General features: G+C 40.0%; 1 protein-coding gene across 1 annotated transcript in view; it reads left to right on the top strand.

Moving 5' to 3' along the window:
• The window catches only part of itga1 (integrin, alpha 1), a 322507-nt gene that overhangs the window by 94574 nt on the left and 214607 nt on the right, over window positions 1–13326 (top strand). Inside the window, exon 6 of the mRNA XM_078550022.1 lies at window positions 12130–12257. Within this exon, the coding sequence (XP_078406148.1) occupies window positions 12130–12257 (128 nt within the window). The remainder of the gene's footprint in view (window positions 1–12129; window positions 12258–13326) is intronic.

The following is a 13326-nucleotide window of genomic DNA, read 5'->3' as shown; positions in this document are numbered from 1 at the left end:
GGCAGGTAGGAAAATGGAGTTAACGGCACCATCAGATCAACCATGGCCTTATTGAATGGCACAGCAGGCTCGAGGAACCAATGGCCTACTCCTGCTCACATTTCTTATGATCTTATGATTTCCTCTGTATGCTTTCTTATCACACACATTAACCAAGATAATTTAAATGGATTACTATCTGCGATTTAAAAAAAGACATCAAGCATGTTTGCACTGGCCTCAAGTATCAGTAACGTTGCTAGTCAGAAAATGTAACCCACAATTCGCATTCAAAAAAATGAAAAACAATAAACACTAGATCAAATTTAACTACAAGTAGGAGGCAGGCATGAGGCAAGTACTGCAATAACAGATTCCTCTTAGCATGAGGCTGAAGCATTTTAAGGGCTGCATTTCCATATTCCCAGGTGAACTGTGAGTGTTGTCTCAGCAATTATAGGCAACTCATTGGTTGGAAGGGGGTGAGATAGTGGTGGATGAAAGAGCAGGTGGCAATTCTAGCAGATCCAATGTTGAACTGAGCCAGCATTTTATTATTGGGGCCATGAGGAGTGAGGGAAGGCACTCACAGGAGTGGGGGAGGTATCAGACAGAAGTGTGCTCATTATTCCCATGATTATGTGCAATTGGTGATCCAGGCACAAGTTCTCACATATCCACTCAAACTCACTTCATAACATCAAACATAAAATCTGTCATAAACCAGTGCAACCGGACATTTTGAAATGTAATTTTCTTTTGAAATATTTGTTTCAAAAATATTCCTTGATATATTTAAGAATGCAGCTTGATTTATGCAGCTGAATATATATTTATCGAAAAGAAAAATGAGCATTTTTAATCAGTCCATCCACAACTTGTGAGTAGCCTGATTTTAAATGACTTAGAAGCATGGGCTAGTTATATTTGGGTACAGTAGTCACTTTCTTAATAAAGTAAAAAAAAATTCAAAAGTTTTGAAAACACTCCTATGAGCCTCTCCCTGCAAACATGCATAATTACCAGGAACTCCTAATAGTGATTCATTCATCCTGGAGACATGCAGTTTGTGGGCAGAATTTGCTTCTAACCCAAACGAACGCAAAAGATTATAGAAAGTCAAATTGTGCTGAGCATAATCTGCACTTAAAATTCCATAATCTTTTGCGCTGGTTATGCTGATTTCAGGTGAATTGCACCAAAAAAATTCAACACAACCCCGTAGAGCTTTGGATTCTGTACTAAGCCCTAGGGTAAGAAAATTCTTGTCAAGACATAACCATATTGGCAAAAAGGACAATCACTAGTTTAGAATTTAAACTAACAAGGCTTATCGGACAATAAAGATTGATACGTAACATTTTATTGGCGGAGACATGGCACAATACGTAAATTCAACTTGTGCCAATCTGTCCTTCTTTCCTGTGCATCCTGGGACTTCTGGGGTCTTTTCTGCTTGAACTTGGTCTCTTGACTCATGATGTTCTTCAAGATTTTAGCTTAGCCAACTTAACTCTAACATACATACAAATCCCTTTGCAGCTTTAAGACTTCAACTCTAGTGGACCCTTTACAACCCACAACTTCCCAGACTAACTTAACTGTTGAAGCTTCCAGTCCACCTTAACTGCTTGAAGCTACACACTTCACAGCTGAACGTTCTCTCTCTCTCTTTCTCACTCTCTCTCTCTCTCTCTCTCTCTCTCGCTCTCTCTCGTGGAAATAGTTTGATTCTCCCAAGGTATACTTTAGCTAACTGAATGATTTCTTGGCAGCTAAATGGATATATATTTTCTATTCACTCTTCCTTAAGGCAATTACTTTACCCCTGGCAATCCTGCCTATACTGAATCCACTGATCTCTAATACTTTGCTCTTACGGCAATCCATCAGCCCTGTGACAGTTACTTCCGTCATTAACTAAGCCTAATACTGGGTTCTTATGGCAGCCTCTCAGCCCTGTGACAAATACTAGTTAACTGGCACTGTGCTACAGAAATGCTAACTTCCTAGCAAGTGCCCTACTCTTAACTCTCTCTCCCAACAAATGCCCCCCAGCAAGTGTCCTGTGACAAATGCTAACCTTTAGCAAGTGCAAAGACCTCAGCGATGCACCCCAATTTTACACCCTCTTTTCAGGTGGCTTTGTAACATCTAACCCAAGTATGTGCACCTTAATCAACACAACTAACAATTTCTAACCAAATATTTGCAACTCTTGACGAATGGGAAGAGCGCCCCTAGCTTCCCCATGATGATCTAACCTTAATCTGTTTCTCTTAACCAGAGCTCCTTGGAACATTTAGTTCTCTGACTATTCTACTAGCCAATCAGTTTTGCAGCCTTGGCTTCCTTCTATCTGCTAAACTATAACTTGTATCTTTTGATCAGAGGTGCTGGAACAACTAGTCTTCAGGCCACCTTCCTGGCCAATCGACATTGTCGCATCGGATTCTAGACTCAGTGGAGCCTAAATGTGCACATGGCCCTAGCTATAACTCCAGTTCACTCCACATATTTTTTTTGAAGCTGCATCACAGTATTTGCACTTAAGAGATGCCAATTTTCAGACTTTCTCAACAACATACCACAAAATTCATGAATCATCCCAATGATACATACAAATTAAGATTTATCATCACTGAGGTTATAGACAGTACAATTTGATAATTTAACAAAATAAAGATAATTGCAGAAAAGATTCATGAGAATGGTTCCAGGGATGAGAAACTTCAATTATAACGATAGATTAGAGAAGTGATTCTGATTCTGTGATTCTGTGAAGTTAGGGCTGTTTTCCTTAGAGAGAGAAGGCTGAGAGGAAATTTGATGGAGGTATTCAAAATCATGAGGGGTCTGGACAGAGTAGATAGGAAGAAACTATTCCCATCCGTGAAAAGATCGAGAATGAGGGGTTACAGATTTAATGTAATTGGCAAAAGAAGCAAAAGCGATATGAGAAAGAACTTTTTTGCACAGTGCATGGTTGGGGTCTGGAATGCGTTGCTTGAGAATGTGGTAGAGGCAGGTTCAATTGACGCATTCAAAATGGAATTGGACTGTTATTTGAAAAGGAAGGATAGGCAAGGTTATGGGGAAAAGGCAGGAGAATGGCACTAGCTGAACTGTTCATTCGGCGAGCTGGAGACACAATTGGCCAAAAGGCCTTCTTCTGCAGTGTAACAATTCTGTGATTCTGGACTGCAGCAGTTCAAGAAGGCACCACCACCTTCTCAAAGGCAATTAGGGATGGACATTAAATGCTGCCCTAGCCAGCGAATGAATGAAATCCCATAAATGAATAAAAAAATTCTGTGATTAAGCCTTATTAATTACATAAATATGCCAACGAGTTTAACAACCCAGTGGATGCTCCAGGCCAATGGATTACTGGGGTCCACACAGGGTGATTCACTTGGCAAGAGTGAGCAGCAACAGTTGTAAGTGGAAAGGACAAGAAAATGTCTTCCTGGGGGCAAGCTCACTTCTTAACTCTCCTGAGCATGACAAACATGTTGTCTTTAGGAGCCCAGCCTTTAAAAGAAAGATGGTCCCCGGGCACCAGCAATTGCTGAATGCCTGTCAGGGAGTTTTGACAAGTCCACAAGCAACTTGCCTGAGATGCTGACTCATGGAATGGAAACTGCAGTTATCCATATCGTGTGTGCTCACTTCAATAGATGCTGCTGCTGGGTCCTTCATGAAGGATGTAACAGTGGCTGTCAGGTAATTTTATTTTAAAAAATTGTGCAGACAGCATATAAGGAGTTGTAGCTACTTATGTAAAATTATAAATCTTTTTAAAGTTTTTTTCTACATTCTCTTTATGTGGATGGTAAGGCCAGAACTTATTGCCCATCCTGCGTTGCCTTGTGAAGGTGTAGGTGGACTGCTTTCTTGAAATGCTGTAGTCAGTGTGGTGAAGGTGCTCCCATGATTCTGTCAAGTAGCAAGTCCCAGGACTTTGACAATAATATGTTCATATCAGGATGGCGTGTGACTTGTAGGGGAACTCAGAGGTGAAGGTTTTCCCATGAACCAACTGCTCTGCTCTTAAATAGTGGATTTAGTGGGTTTGAAATGTTAGGGAAGGAACCAGTTAAAGAAGTTCAATTGCTAATTATTAGGTTATTTAACTAAGTACCATTTGGTTGTATAAACAGCTGAGACTGGTGCTGGCTGTGGGGAGTTTTGTGACAAGCAACAAAACTTTGAAGGAAAATAAAAATAAAAATACCTGGAAAAACTCAGCAGGTCTGGCAGTATCTGCGGAGAGGAACACAGTGAATGTTTCGAGTCCATATGACTCTTCAACAGAACTAAGTAAAAATAGAAGAGAGGTGAAATATAAGCTGGTTTAAGGTGGGGCGGGGGGGGGGGGTGGGTGGGACAAGTAGAGCTGGATAGAGGGCCAGTGATAGGTGGAGATAACCAAAAGATGTCATAGACAAAAGGACAAAGAGGTGTTGAAAGTGGTGATATTATCTAAGGAATGTGCTAATTAAGGGTAGAAAGCAGGACAAGCAAGGTACAGATAGCCCTAGTGGGGGTGGGGTGAAGGAATCAAAATAGACTAAAAGGTAGAGATAAAACAATGGATGGAAATACATTTAAAAATAATGGAAATAGGTGGGAAAAGAAAAATCTATATAAATTATTGGAAAAAAAAGGGGGGGATCGGAAAGGTGGTGGGGATGGAGGAGAGAGTTCATGATCTAAAATTGTTGAACTCAATATTCAGTCTGGAAGGCTGTAAAGTGCCTAGTCGGAAGATGAGGTGCTGTTCCTCCAGTTTGCGTTGAGCTTCACTGGAGTAATGCAGCAGACCAAGGACAGACATGTGGGCATAAGAGCAGGGTGGAGTGTTGAAATGACAGGGAGGTCTGGGTCATGCTTGCGGACAGACTGAAGGTGTTAAAACTCTGAAGGAGTCGGTCTTGGCTTTCATTTCTAAACAACTATTGGAACTTAAATGTGGCAGCAGTGAATGGTTGCTGATTGTAAGTAACAGTTGGGAAACTAAACTTTCTTTGGACAAAAGACTGTATTTGGAGTTAACTTGAAGAGCAGAGTGGTTTGGAGTCACTCAAAAGGAGAATGGTTGAATCAAAATGTAGAGTTTTGGGGTACCAACCAATGTTTTCTGAGAGTGAACCCTTTGAGCAATGGAAGAATGAAGTAATTATGTGGGCACAGGTTACATCCTTGCCAAAGAAAAAAGAGGGAATGGCCTTGGCACTTTTGTTAACATACAAAAGCAAAATAAGATACAAAGTATTTTTGGAGTTGGAGCCTGAGCATTTAGGTACAGATGAAAGTTTGGAAACATCATTAGATTTTATGCATAAGATCTATCAAAAACATGATTTATTAAGTGCTTACAAAGCATGGTCTGATTTTGACAAATTTAGAAATTTGGAAGAAAGTCCCATAGAAGATTACATAATGAAATTCAGTAGACTATATGTAAGATTGCAAAAGTCCCATCTAGAAATTCCCTAATCGGTGCTGGCATTCAGGTTACTAGACTGTGCCAAAATATTGAATATGGACAGGCTTCTAGTTCTAAAGGGAGCCAAGTTTGCAGAAAGACACACACTCCTAGAACAGATGTCAGAAGCTCCTTGGAAAACATTTCTTTACTTCAGCATTCATGGCGCAAATGGGCCATTTGGCGGTAAGACAGAAAATGGAGGATACAATGTTAACGGGATGGTGAGATCATTTAGAAACAGGACACAGGCGTCAGTACGAAAGGAGATTTGTAACTGGAAACAATGGGCACAGAAATACCTTGGACAATTATGAAAGGAGAAAAGAATCAGGGATTTATGACAAAAGAACGAACCCCAAAAATGCCCATGTGTGGTCAATCGGTGTTTTAGATGCAATTCAAAATAGCATTATGCAATGAACTGTCCTAAATGATATAATGTGTTTGAAATTAAACATGAGACAGAAGACTCAGAAGAAGAAGATGGAGATATTGACCAAAGAGAGGGCATTATATTAATTACAAGAAATTTCAGCCCTGTGATGAATATCTTGTTGGCAGAGTCCTTCAACTGTGTGGCGCTAGATAGTGGACGCATGTCTACAGTCTGTGGAAAAGACTGGTTAAAATGCTACCTGGATTCCTTAAATGACAAGGACCGGAATAAGGTTAAAGAATTTAAGAGTTCCACCAGTTTTAGATTTGGAGATGATAATATCCTAAAATCTTTAAAAAGGGTAGTGATTCCCTTAGATGTCACCTCTAAGATAGCTGGAGTCAATTATCTTATTAGCACAGATGTAGTGTCTAGTGAAATACCACTTCTGTTGAGCAGACCATCGATGAAGAAAGCGCAAATGAAGCTGGACGTGGAAAATTACAAGGCCATCATATTTCGAAAGCCTGTGGATTTACAGTTTATGCAATCTGGACACTACTGTCTTTCTTTAATGCAGCCTAACTTTTCTACTAAGGAGATTAAAAAAGTGTTATTGGCGTCAATGGATAAGAATTTGGAAGACAAAAAGCAAATTGTGTTAAAATTGCATCGGCAGTTTATCCAGCCTTCTTCGCAAAAATTAAAAATTTTGCTAAGGGATGGAGAGTGCACTAAACTTATAGAGGAGATAAGTGATAGATGTGATATATATAAGAAATACAGAAGGACACTGTCGCAGCCGATAGTGAGTCTACCTTTAGTGAGGAATTTCAATGAAGTTGTGATGATGGATTTAAAGGTGTGGGATAAAGGAAAGAACATCTTTATTTTACATTTCGTAGATTTGGCAACAAAGTTTAGCCAGCTGACAATCATGTACAGAAAAGAAAAGAAAATAATTGTGGAACAGGTAATGGAGAAATGGATAGGGACTGATTTGGGACCACCAGCGTAATTCCTCACTGATGATGAGGGGGAATTTGCTAACTATGAGTTCCAGGAATATGTCTAAAAATATGAATATAATAGTTATAAATACCACAGCTCAAAGCCCCTTTAGTAACAGAGTGTGTGAAAGGAATCATGCGGTTATAGGTGAGATGCTTCGTAAAATATCGGCGGATAGACCAAGCTGTAAATTAACATCAGCTCTAGCAAAGCTATCCATACCAAGAATTCACTGCAGATGGCTGGGGTCTATAGCCCATATCAATTAGTTTTTGGTAGAAGTCCAAAAATTCCTTCAGTCCTGAATGATCAAGCCCCCAGCTTGGGAGGGAACCATGATTAGCTCTACCTTTTTCTGAGCATTTAAATGCACTACACATGGGTAAAAGAGCATTCCTTAAAGCCAAAGTTTCAGAAAGAATTTGGCGAGCTCTAATGTACATCCATCAGAAACTGTTTTCAATCAGGGAGACATGGTATACTATAAAAGAGAAGAACTTAATGAGGAGAAAGATTATAGGTAAAGATGGTAAAACAGTCATTTTATAACATGGGAACCAGGCTATTTGGTTACACTCATTAAGGTTAGTTGGCGCGGACTACAAATTTGTGGGCTCGGAAAGTGTTGTAGGCAGGGACGAGGAACCATGTACTTCTCATACCCATATGTTGCATGATTGTGAGGACGAGGTAGCTGAAGTTGACAGGGTATCTGAAGATGGAGACAGTAATTCGGACAAAGAAGATGAGGCAATTTGTCCCAGAAGGCAACTGCCAAAAGCTGGCACTAAAGTTACGTACTTGCCAGAAGGGATCAGTCAATGGCAGGATGCGACGATTGGAGGTAGAGCAGGGAAGGCCACTAGAAAATATAAAAACTGGTTAAATGTACAAGATAATGGACAGAAGGTTAGGCCTATGGATTGGAAACATGAAGTACAAAAGTGGAAGGCACGGAAACGCAGTATCAGTTCAGACAATGGGTCTGGGAGTGAACATGCCCCTAGGAAGAGATTTCGAACTGTTGAATGAACATCTGTAAAGGGGAGAGGGAGATCAAACAGTAACAGTCTGGAGCATTATAGAGGGCAGGATAGAGGGCATAGCTTAACAAGGTCAAGAAATATGGCACAGACTGGCAATGCTACAAGGAGTAGAAGCCCATGTGATCAATAAGTCTTAGTAGCTTCAAACAAATTAGACAATAATAAATTAATAAAGGATGCCAAACAGCAGGAACTACATAGATGGAAAGAATTTGGGGTATACACAGAGGTGCCAGATAGGGGACAACCAGCTCTGCCTCATAGTTGGATATACATGGAAAAGGTGCTTCCTGATGGGACTTATAAAACTAAGACCAGGCGAGTGGCACGAGAGTTTGAAGAAAAATTGGATGACTGGGATATAAGAGTAGATTTACCTACGGCAGGGAAAGTTTTATGCTGAAGATCTTTTAAACTCTATTAGCTACAAATGCTTGGGAATTTAAGCCCATTTATATTAAAGCTGCTTTTTTGCAAGGACACCGACTTCAAAGGGAAGTTTTTCTCCATCCACCAAGAGAAATGTTGAACGCAGAAGGGACTCTCTGGAAGCTAAATAAATATGTATACAGTTTAAATGATGCCTCCAGAGTTTTTTATTTCTCAGTGAGGCCAGTTTTGTTAAAGTTGGGTTGTCTTCAGTTGGAAGCAGATCTGGTAATGTTTTATTGGCACCATGGAGGGAAACTTGCAGACATCTTTATAATGCATATAGATGATTTTTTGTGAGGTGGTAGTAGCAAATTTGAAACAGTTGTCATTAATGGGCTCAGAACGGAGTTTAAAATTGGAAGTCAGGCTTTTGGTGTGTTTAAGTACATTGGATTAGAAATCAGGCAGAGCGGAACACATGTCCGTTTACATCAGCAATCCTATTTAGAGAACGTCAATCCCATTGCAATTAGTCGTGATAGGGCCTCCCTTTTTGATTCCCACTTTTTTATCCCATTTTCTATCTTTTTCTCCCCATCACCACTGCCTCCCCCCACAAGGGCCATCTGTTACTTGTTCCATGTTGTTCTTTAACAGAGTGCTTACCCTTGTTCTGCCATTATCACTTTCTGCTTTCTTACCTTTATGCCACTATCAGCATCTATTTTAGCCCTTACCACTACCATTAACACTCCCTTTGACAAAGATGTCATGAACAAAAGGACAATACTCCCTTTGTCCCCACCTATCGCTGGCCTTCCACCCAGCTCCGCCTGCTCCACCCCTCTTAAACAGTATAAATTTCATCACATTTTTACTTCTCTTTAGCTCTGAAGAAGGGTCATACGGACTTGAAACATCAACTCTGTTTCTCTCTCCACAGATGCTGTCAGACCTGCTGAGTTTTTCCATCATTTTTTGTTTTTGCTTCAAATTTCCAGCATTCGCAGTATCTTGCTTTCATCAAATAAGGCCAAATGTCAGTTTTGACGTTTTGGAATTAAGCACTAAAATGAACAATCCCAAGGTTGAAGAAATCATTTGGACAAACAAACCATTGACAAAATTAAAAATGGAGCATTATGTTTTGAAACTTGCACCTTTGGGTGATGTTAGAAAAATGAAACTGATTGCATTCAGTGATGTGTCTTATGCAAATCTATGTGATGGATTTTCGAGTGCAGGAGGACTTATAATATTTTTCATGGGAGGGAAAGGCAAATGCTGCCCTTTGGCATGGGAAACTCAAAAGATATGAAGCGTCGTAAAAAGTACGTTAGCAGCGGAGACTCTCGCCCTTGCTGAGGCGATAGATATGGCATTCTTTATGTCAAAGATACTGGCAGAAGCTTTAAATGGAAAAGGGTATTCGGGCATGGCACCTATCAAATGACTTAGACAATAAGTCACTTTGGGAAATGTTCACTCTACGAAGTTCGTTAAGGAGAAGAGATTGCGAATTGATATTGCAAGCTTAAAACAGATCCTCGAAAATAAGGGGATTGCCAAGATCAAATGGATTGATAGCAGCTACCAATTATCTGATTGCTTCACTAAAAGAGGAGTGAGTTCCAATAAGTTACTAGAGATCCTCAAAGAGAGATGTCTTTTTCTTTAAGAAAAAATATCACTTTTGTGTGGACATATATACATGTGTTTTTTTAAGGAGGGGAATAAGGTCAATTCATTGAATGAAAAGAAATATATTGAGATTTGTTATGTTTTGTGATTATATGAACTTAAGGATTACTTTATTTTTAAGAAGAGGGGAATCTGTTAGGGAAGGAAACAGTTAAAAAAGTTCAATTGCTAATTGTTAGTTTGTTTAGCTAACTACCAATTTGGTTGGCTTTATAAGAGCTAAAAAGGATAATAGCTGAGACTAGTGCTGAGAGTTTTAGGGCCAGCAATAAAACTGTCTGAAGGATTCCGTATTGGTTTCAGTCTTTATTTCTAAACAACGATTGGAAATTAACATGGAAGGTACTGCTGAAGAAAGCTTGTGAAATTGTCATTATAGAAATTTGGTAGGACCGATTGCATAGCTGTCAAAATGCAGCCCAGATTTTCAGTTTGATTTAATATTGATTATTTCACAGGATTCAAATGAGTGTAAGTCATAGTGATAAGGCAATGTTTTACAATCATTAAATAGGATGTATAGTACAGGTGCTGAATCTATTAGCACACTACATTATTGTCTAATTGTTAGTAAAATCTACAGAATATATTAAAAATTCAATTAGGTTTTTGAAATATTGCATACTGATCTGTTTCCAAATAATCATCACTATAACCAGTCACCTTTCATAATTTACCCCATAGTAACGTTTGGTAATGCCATACTTTGATAGGCTGTATTGGCACTCTAACACAATGAGTGGGATTTTCTGGTGCCACCTGACATGCCAGGGCCAGAAAATCCCAGTGAATGACTGGCTCTTAACCGCCACAAAAAATTTCTGACCTACCAGGTTGACGAGGACCAGTGCAGTAGAAAGTGAATGCTCCTTCTCGAAAGTAAAGGGGAAAAGTCAAGTTGCTTGAGCATCACAAAGAATCACAGTGCAGGAGGCCCTTTGGCCCATCGAGTCTGCACCGACACATGAGAAACACTTGACCTATCTACCTAATCCCATTTACCAGCACTTGGCCCATAGCTTTGAATGTTATGACGTGCCAAGTGCTCATCCAGGTACTTTTTAAAGGATGTGAGGCAACCCACCTCCACCACCCTCCCAGGCAGTGCATTCCAGACCGTCAACACCCTCTGGGTAAAAAGGTTTTTCCTCACATCCCCCCTAAACCTCCTGCCCCTCACCTTGAACTTATGTCCCCTTGTGACTGACCCAACTAAGGGGAACAGCTGCTCCATATCCACCGTGTCCATGCCCCTCATAGCCTTGTACACCTCGATCAGGTTGCCCCTCAGTCTTCTCTGCTCCAACGAAAACCAGCCAAATCTATCCAACCTCTCTTCATAACCTAAACGTTTCATCCCAGGCAACATCCTGGTGAATCTCCTCTGCACCCCCTCCGGTGCAACCACATCCTTCCTATAATTTGGTGACCAGAACTGCACACAGTACTCCAGCTGTGGCCTCACTAAGGTTCTATACAACTCCAACATGACCTCTCTACTTTTATAATCTATGCCTCGATTGATAAAGACAAGTGTCCCATATGACTTTTTCACCACCCTACTAACATGCCCCTCCGCCTTCAGAGATCTATGGACACACACGCCAAGGTCCCTTTGTTCCTCAGAACATCCTAGTGTCATGCCGTTCATTGAATACTTCCTTGTCAAATTACTCCTTCCAAAGTGTATCACCTCACACTGGGAAAGAAACGAAAACTGGTAGATAAAGAGGTCTATAATTATGTAGAATCCTGATTATTAAATTGCTGTATGTGATGCATTATGCTAAATTATTTTGTTTGAACAAAGTAATATGGAGATAATTTTGCTAGTCTATGCTTTCTCTGGAAAGCCTCACCTGTCGGCAACACATATTCAAAATTCAGGTATGTGCTATCCATAAATAATACTTCTGATGTGGGTTGCTGGTTTGTGAGACACCACTCTGGGAGTAAAGACTTGTGAAGCTATCCTGTTTTGTGCTTTTGTGGTTGTTACTGGGCATCACATTGGTTCCCACTCTTTTTCCATATTCAAGTTGTGCTTATAATTTCTGAATTGCCTGCATTTTGATATTGTACTGCTGTTTTAAACCTTTGTTGACTGTTAGTTTCGATTTTTAAAAAATATTGCTTCCTGTAAATTGCAGCTTGCAAGTCACGACTTGATATTGTGATCGTCCTTGATGGTTCGAACAGCATTTACCCTTGGAGCAGTGTTAACAATTTCCTTATAAAACTACTGGAAAAAATTGAAATTGGACCTCAGCAAACTCAGGTCAGTCAAATACTTGCTTTATTTAAATAATCTTATTGGTTTAAATACCTTCTGCACTGAGTGCTCTAAAAGATGATTTACACAAAAACTTGATGGGACTCTGCAGGAAGTGATCCCAAAAGGGATTTATTCACTGAAACAAGCAAACTGGCTGAGGGTAGAGGGATGGCTTCTGAATGTACACTCTAAGGGATGCACCCTAAAAAGAAAATCTGACTCGTTCTATGGCCACAATGGGCTGTGGGTGGACTAAATTAGCTAACAGTGAGACTTCTGCCCCTCACTGGGGAGGAAGTCCCACTTTTGGGAGCTGCTGGCTAATCAGCCCCAGCAGTCCCGGTTGCGGCAGGAGTTCAGTAGTGGGCACTGCTGGGACCAGTCCCAATTAAGGCCCAGTGGATCCCGGAGTGAGGTAAGTTTGGAGTATTGTGGGGAGGGTTTGGTTAACTTGGTGGGGAGGAGGGTTTGGAGAGCAGGCGTTTAGGAAGGAAGGGGGTGTTATGAAACAGCAGTTGGTGAATGCCGAGTTGTTTAAATCCCAGAGGGAAACTGTCAACTGTAATAACCTATATTTTCAATCAGTGTGTTTGAGATGCAGCTCTGAATTCAGAAATAAAACCAGGTTTCTTATATAATACTAAATTAAACATTTATTAATTTAACAAGAAATTAAACACACACCTATGTCTACAAATTGCTATCATAATAACTTTTAAGCTAATTCCCAAATTAATCACTCTCAGGTAAATCTTCACCAAGGCAACAATAACCCAAAGACTTTAAACAGACACCAGGCAAAGCATATTTGACCTTATAAATTCAAACTGAGGTCACTTGCAATTTGGTTGCTTTGCAGACACAATTGTAGTGTTTATAGGCTGCTTTGATCTTACATGCCTCTGCCTCAGACACAAACTCCTCTCTGTTTATACCTAGCTATCTCTTTGAATGTAAATTTTCCATTATATTACTAGGTTTTTAATTATGCCTCTCTCAAACAATAATCCTTTCATTCCACCAATTTTATTAGTAATACAAACACATTGCTTGGTGTCTCCTAGCTAGATGC

The sequence above is a fragment of the Cetorhinus maximus genome, chromosome 1 (genome assembly GCF_964194155.1).
Source record: "Cetorhinus maximus chromosome 1, sCetMax3.hap1.1, whole genome shotgun sequence".
Classification (NCBI taxonomy): Eukaryota; Metazoa; Chordata; class Chondrichthyes; order Lamniformes; family Cetorhinidae; genus Cetorhinus; species Cetorhinus maximus.
This window is presented reverse-complemented; position numbering and strand designations above follow the sequence as displayed.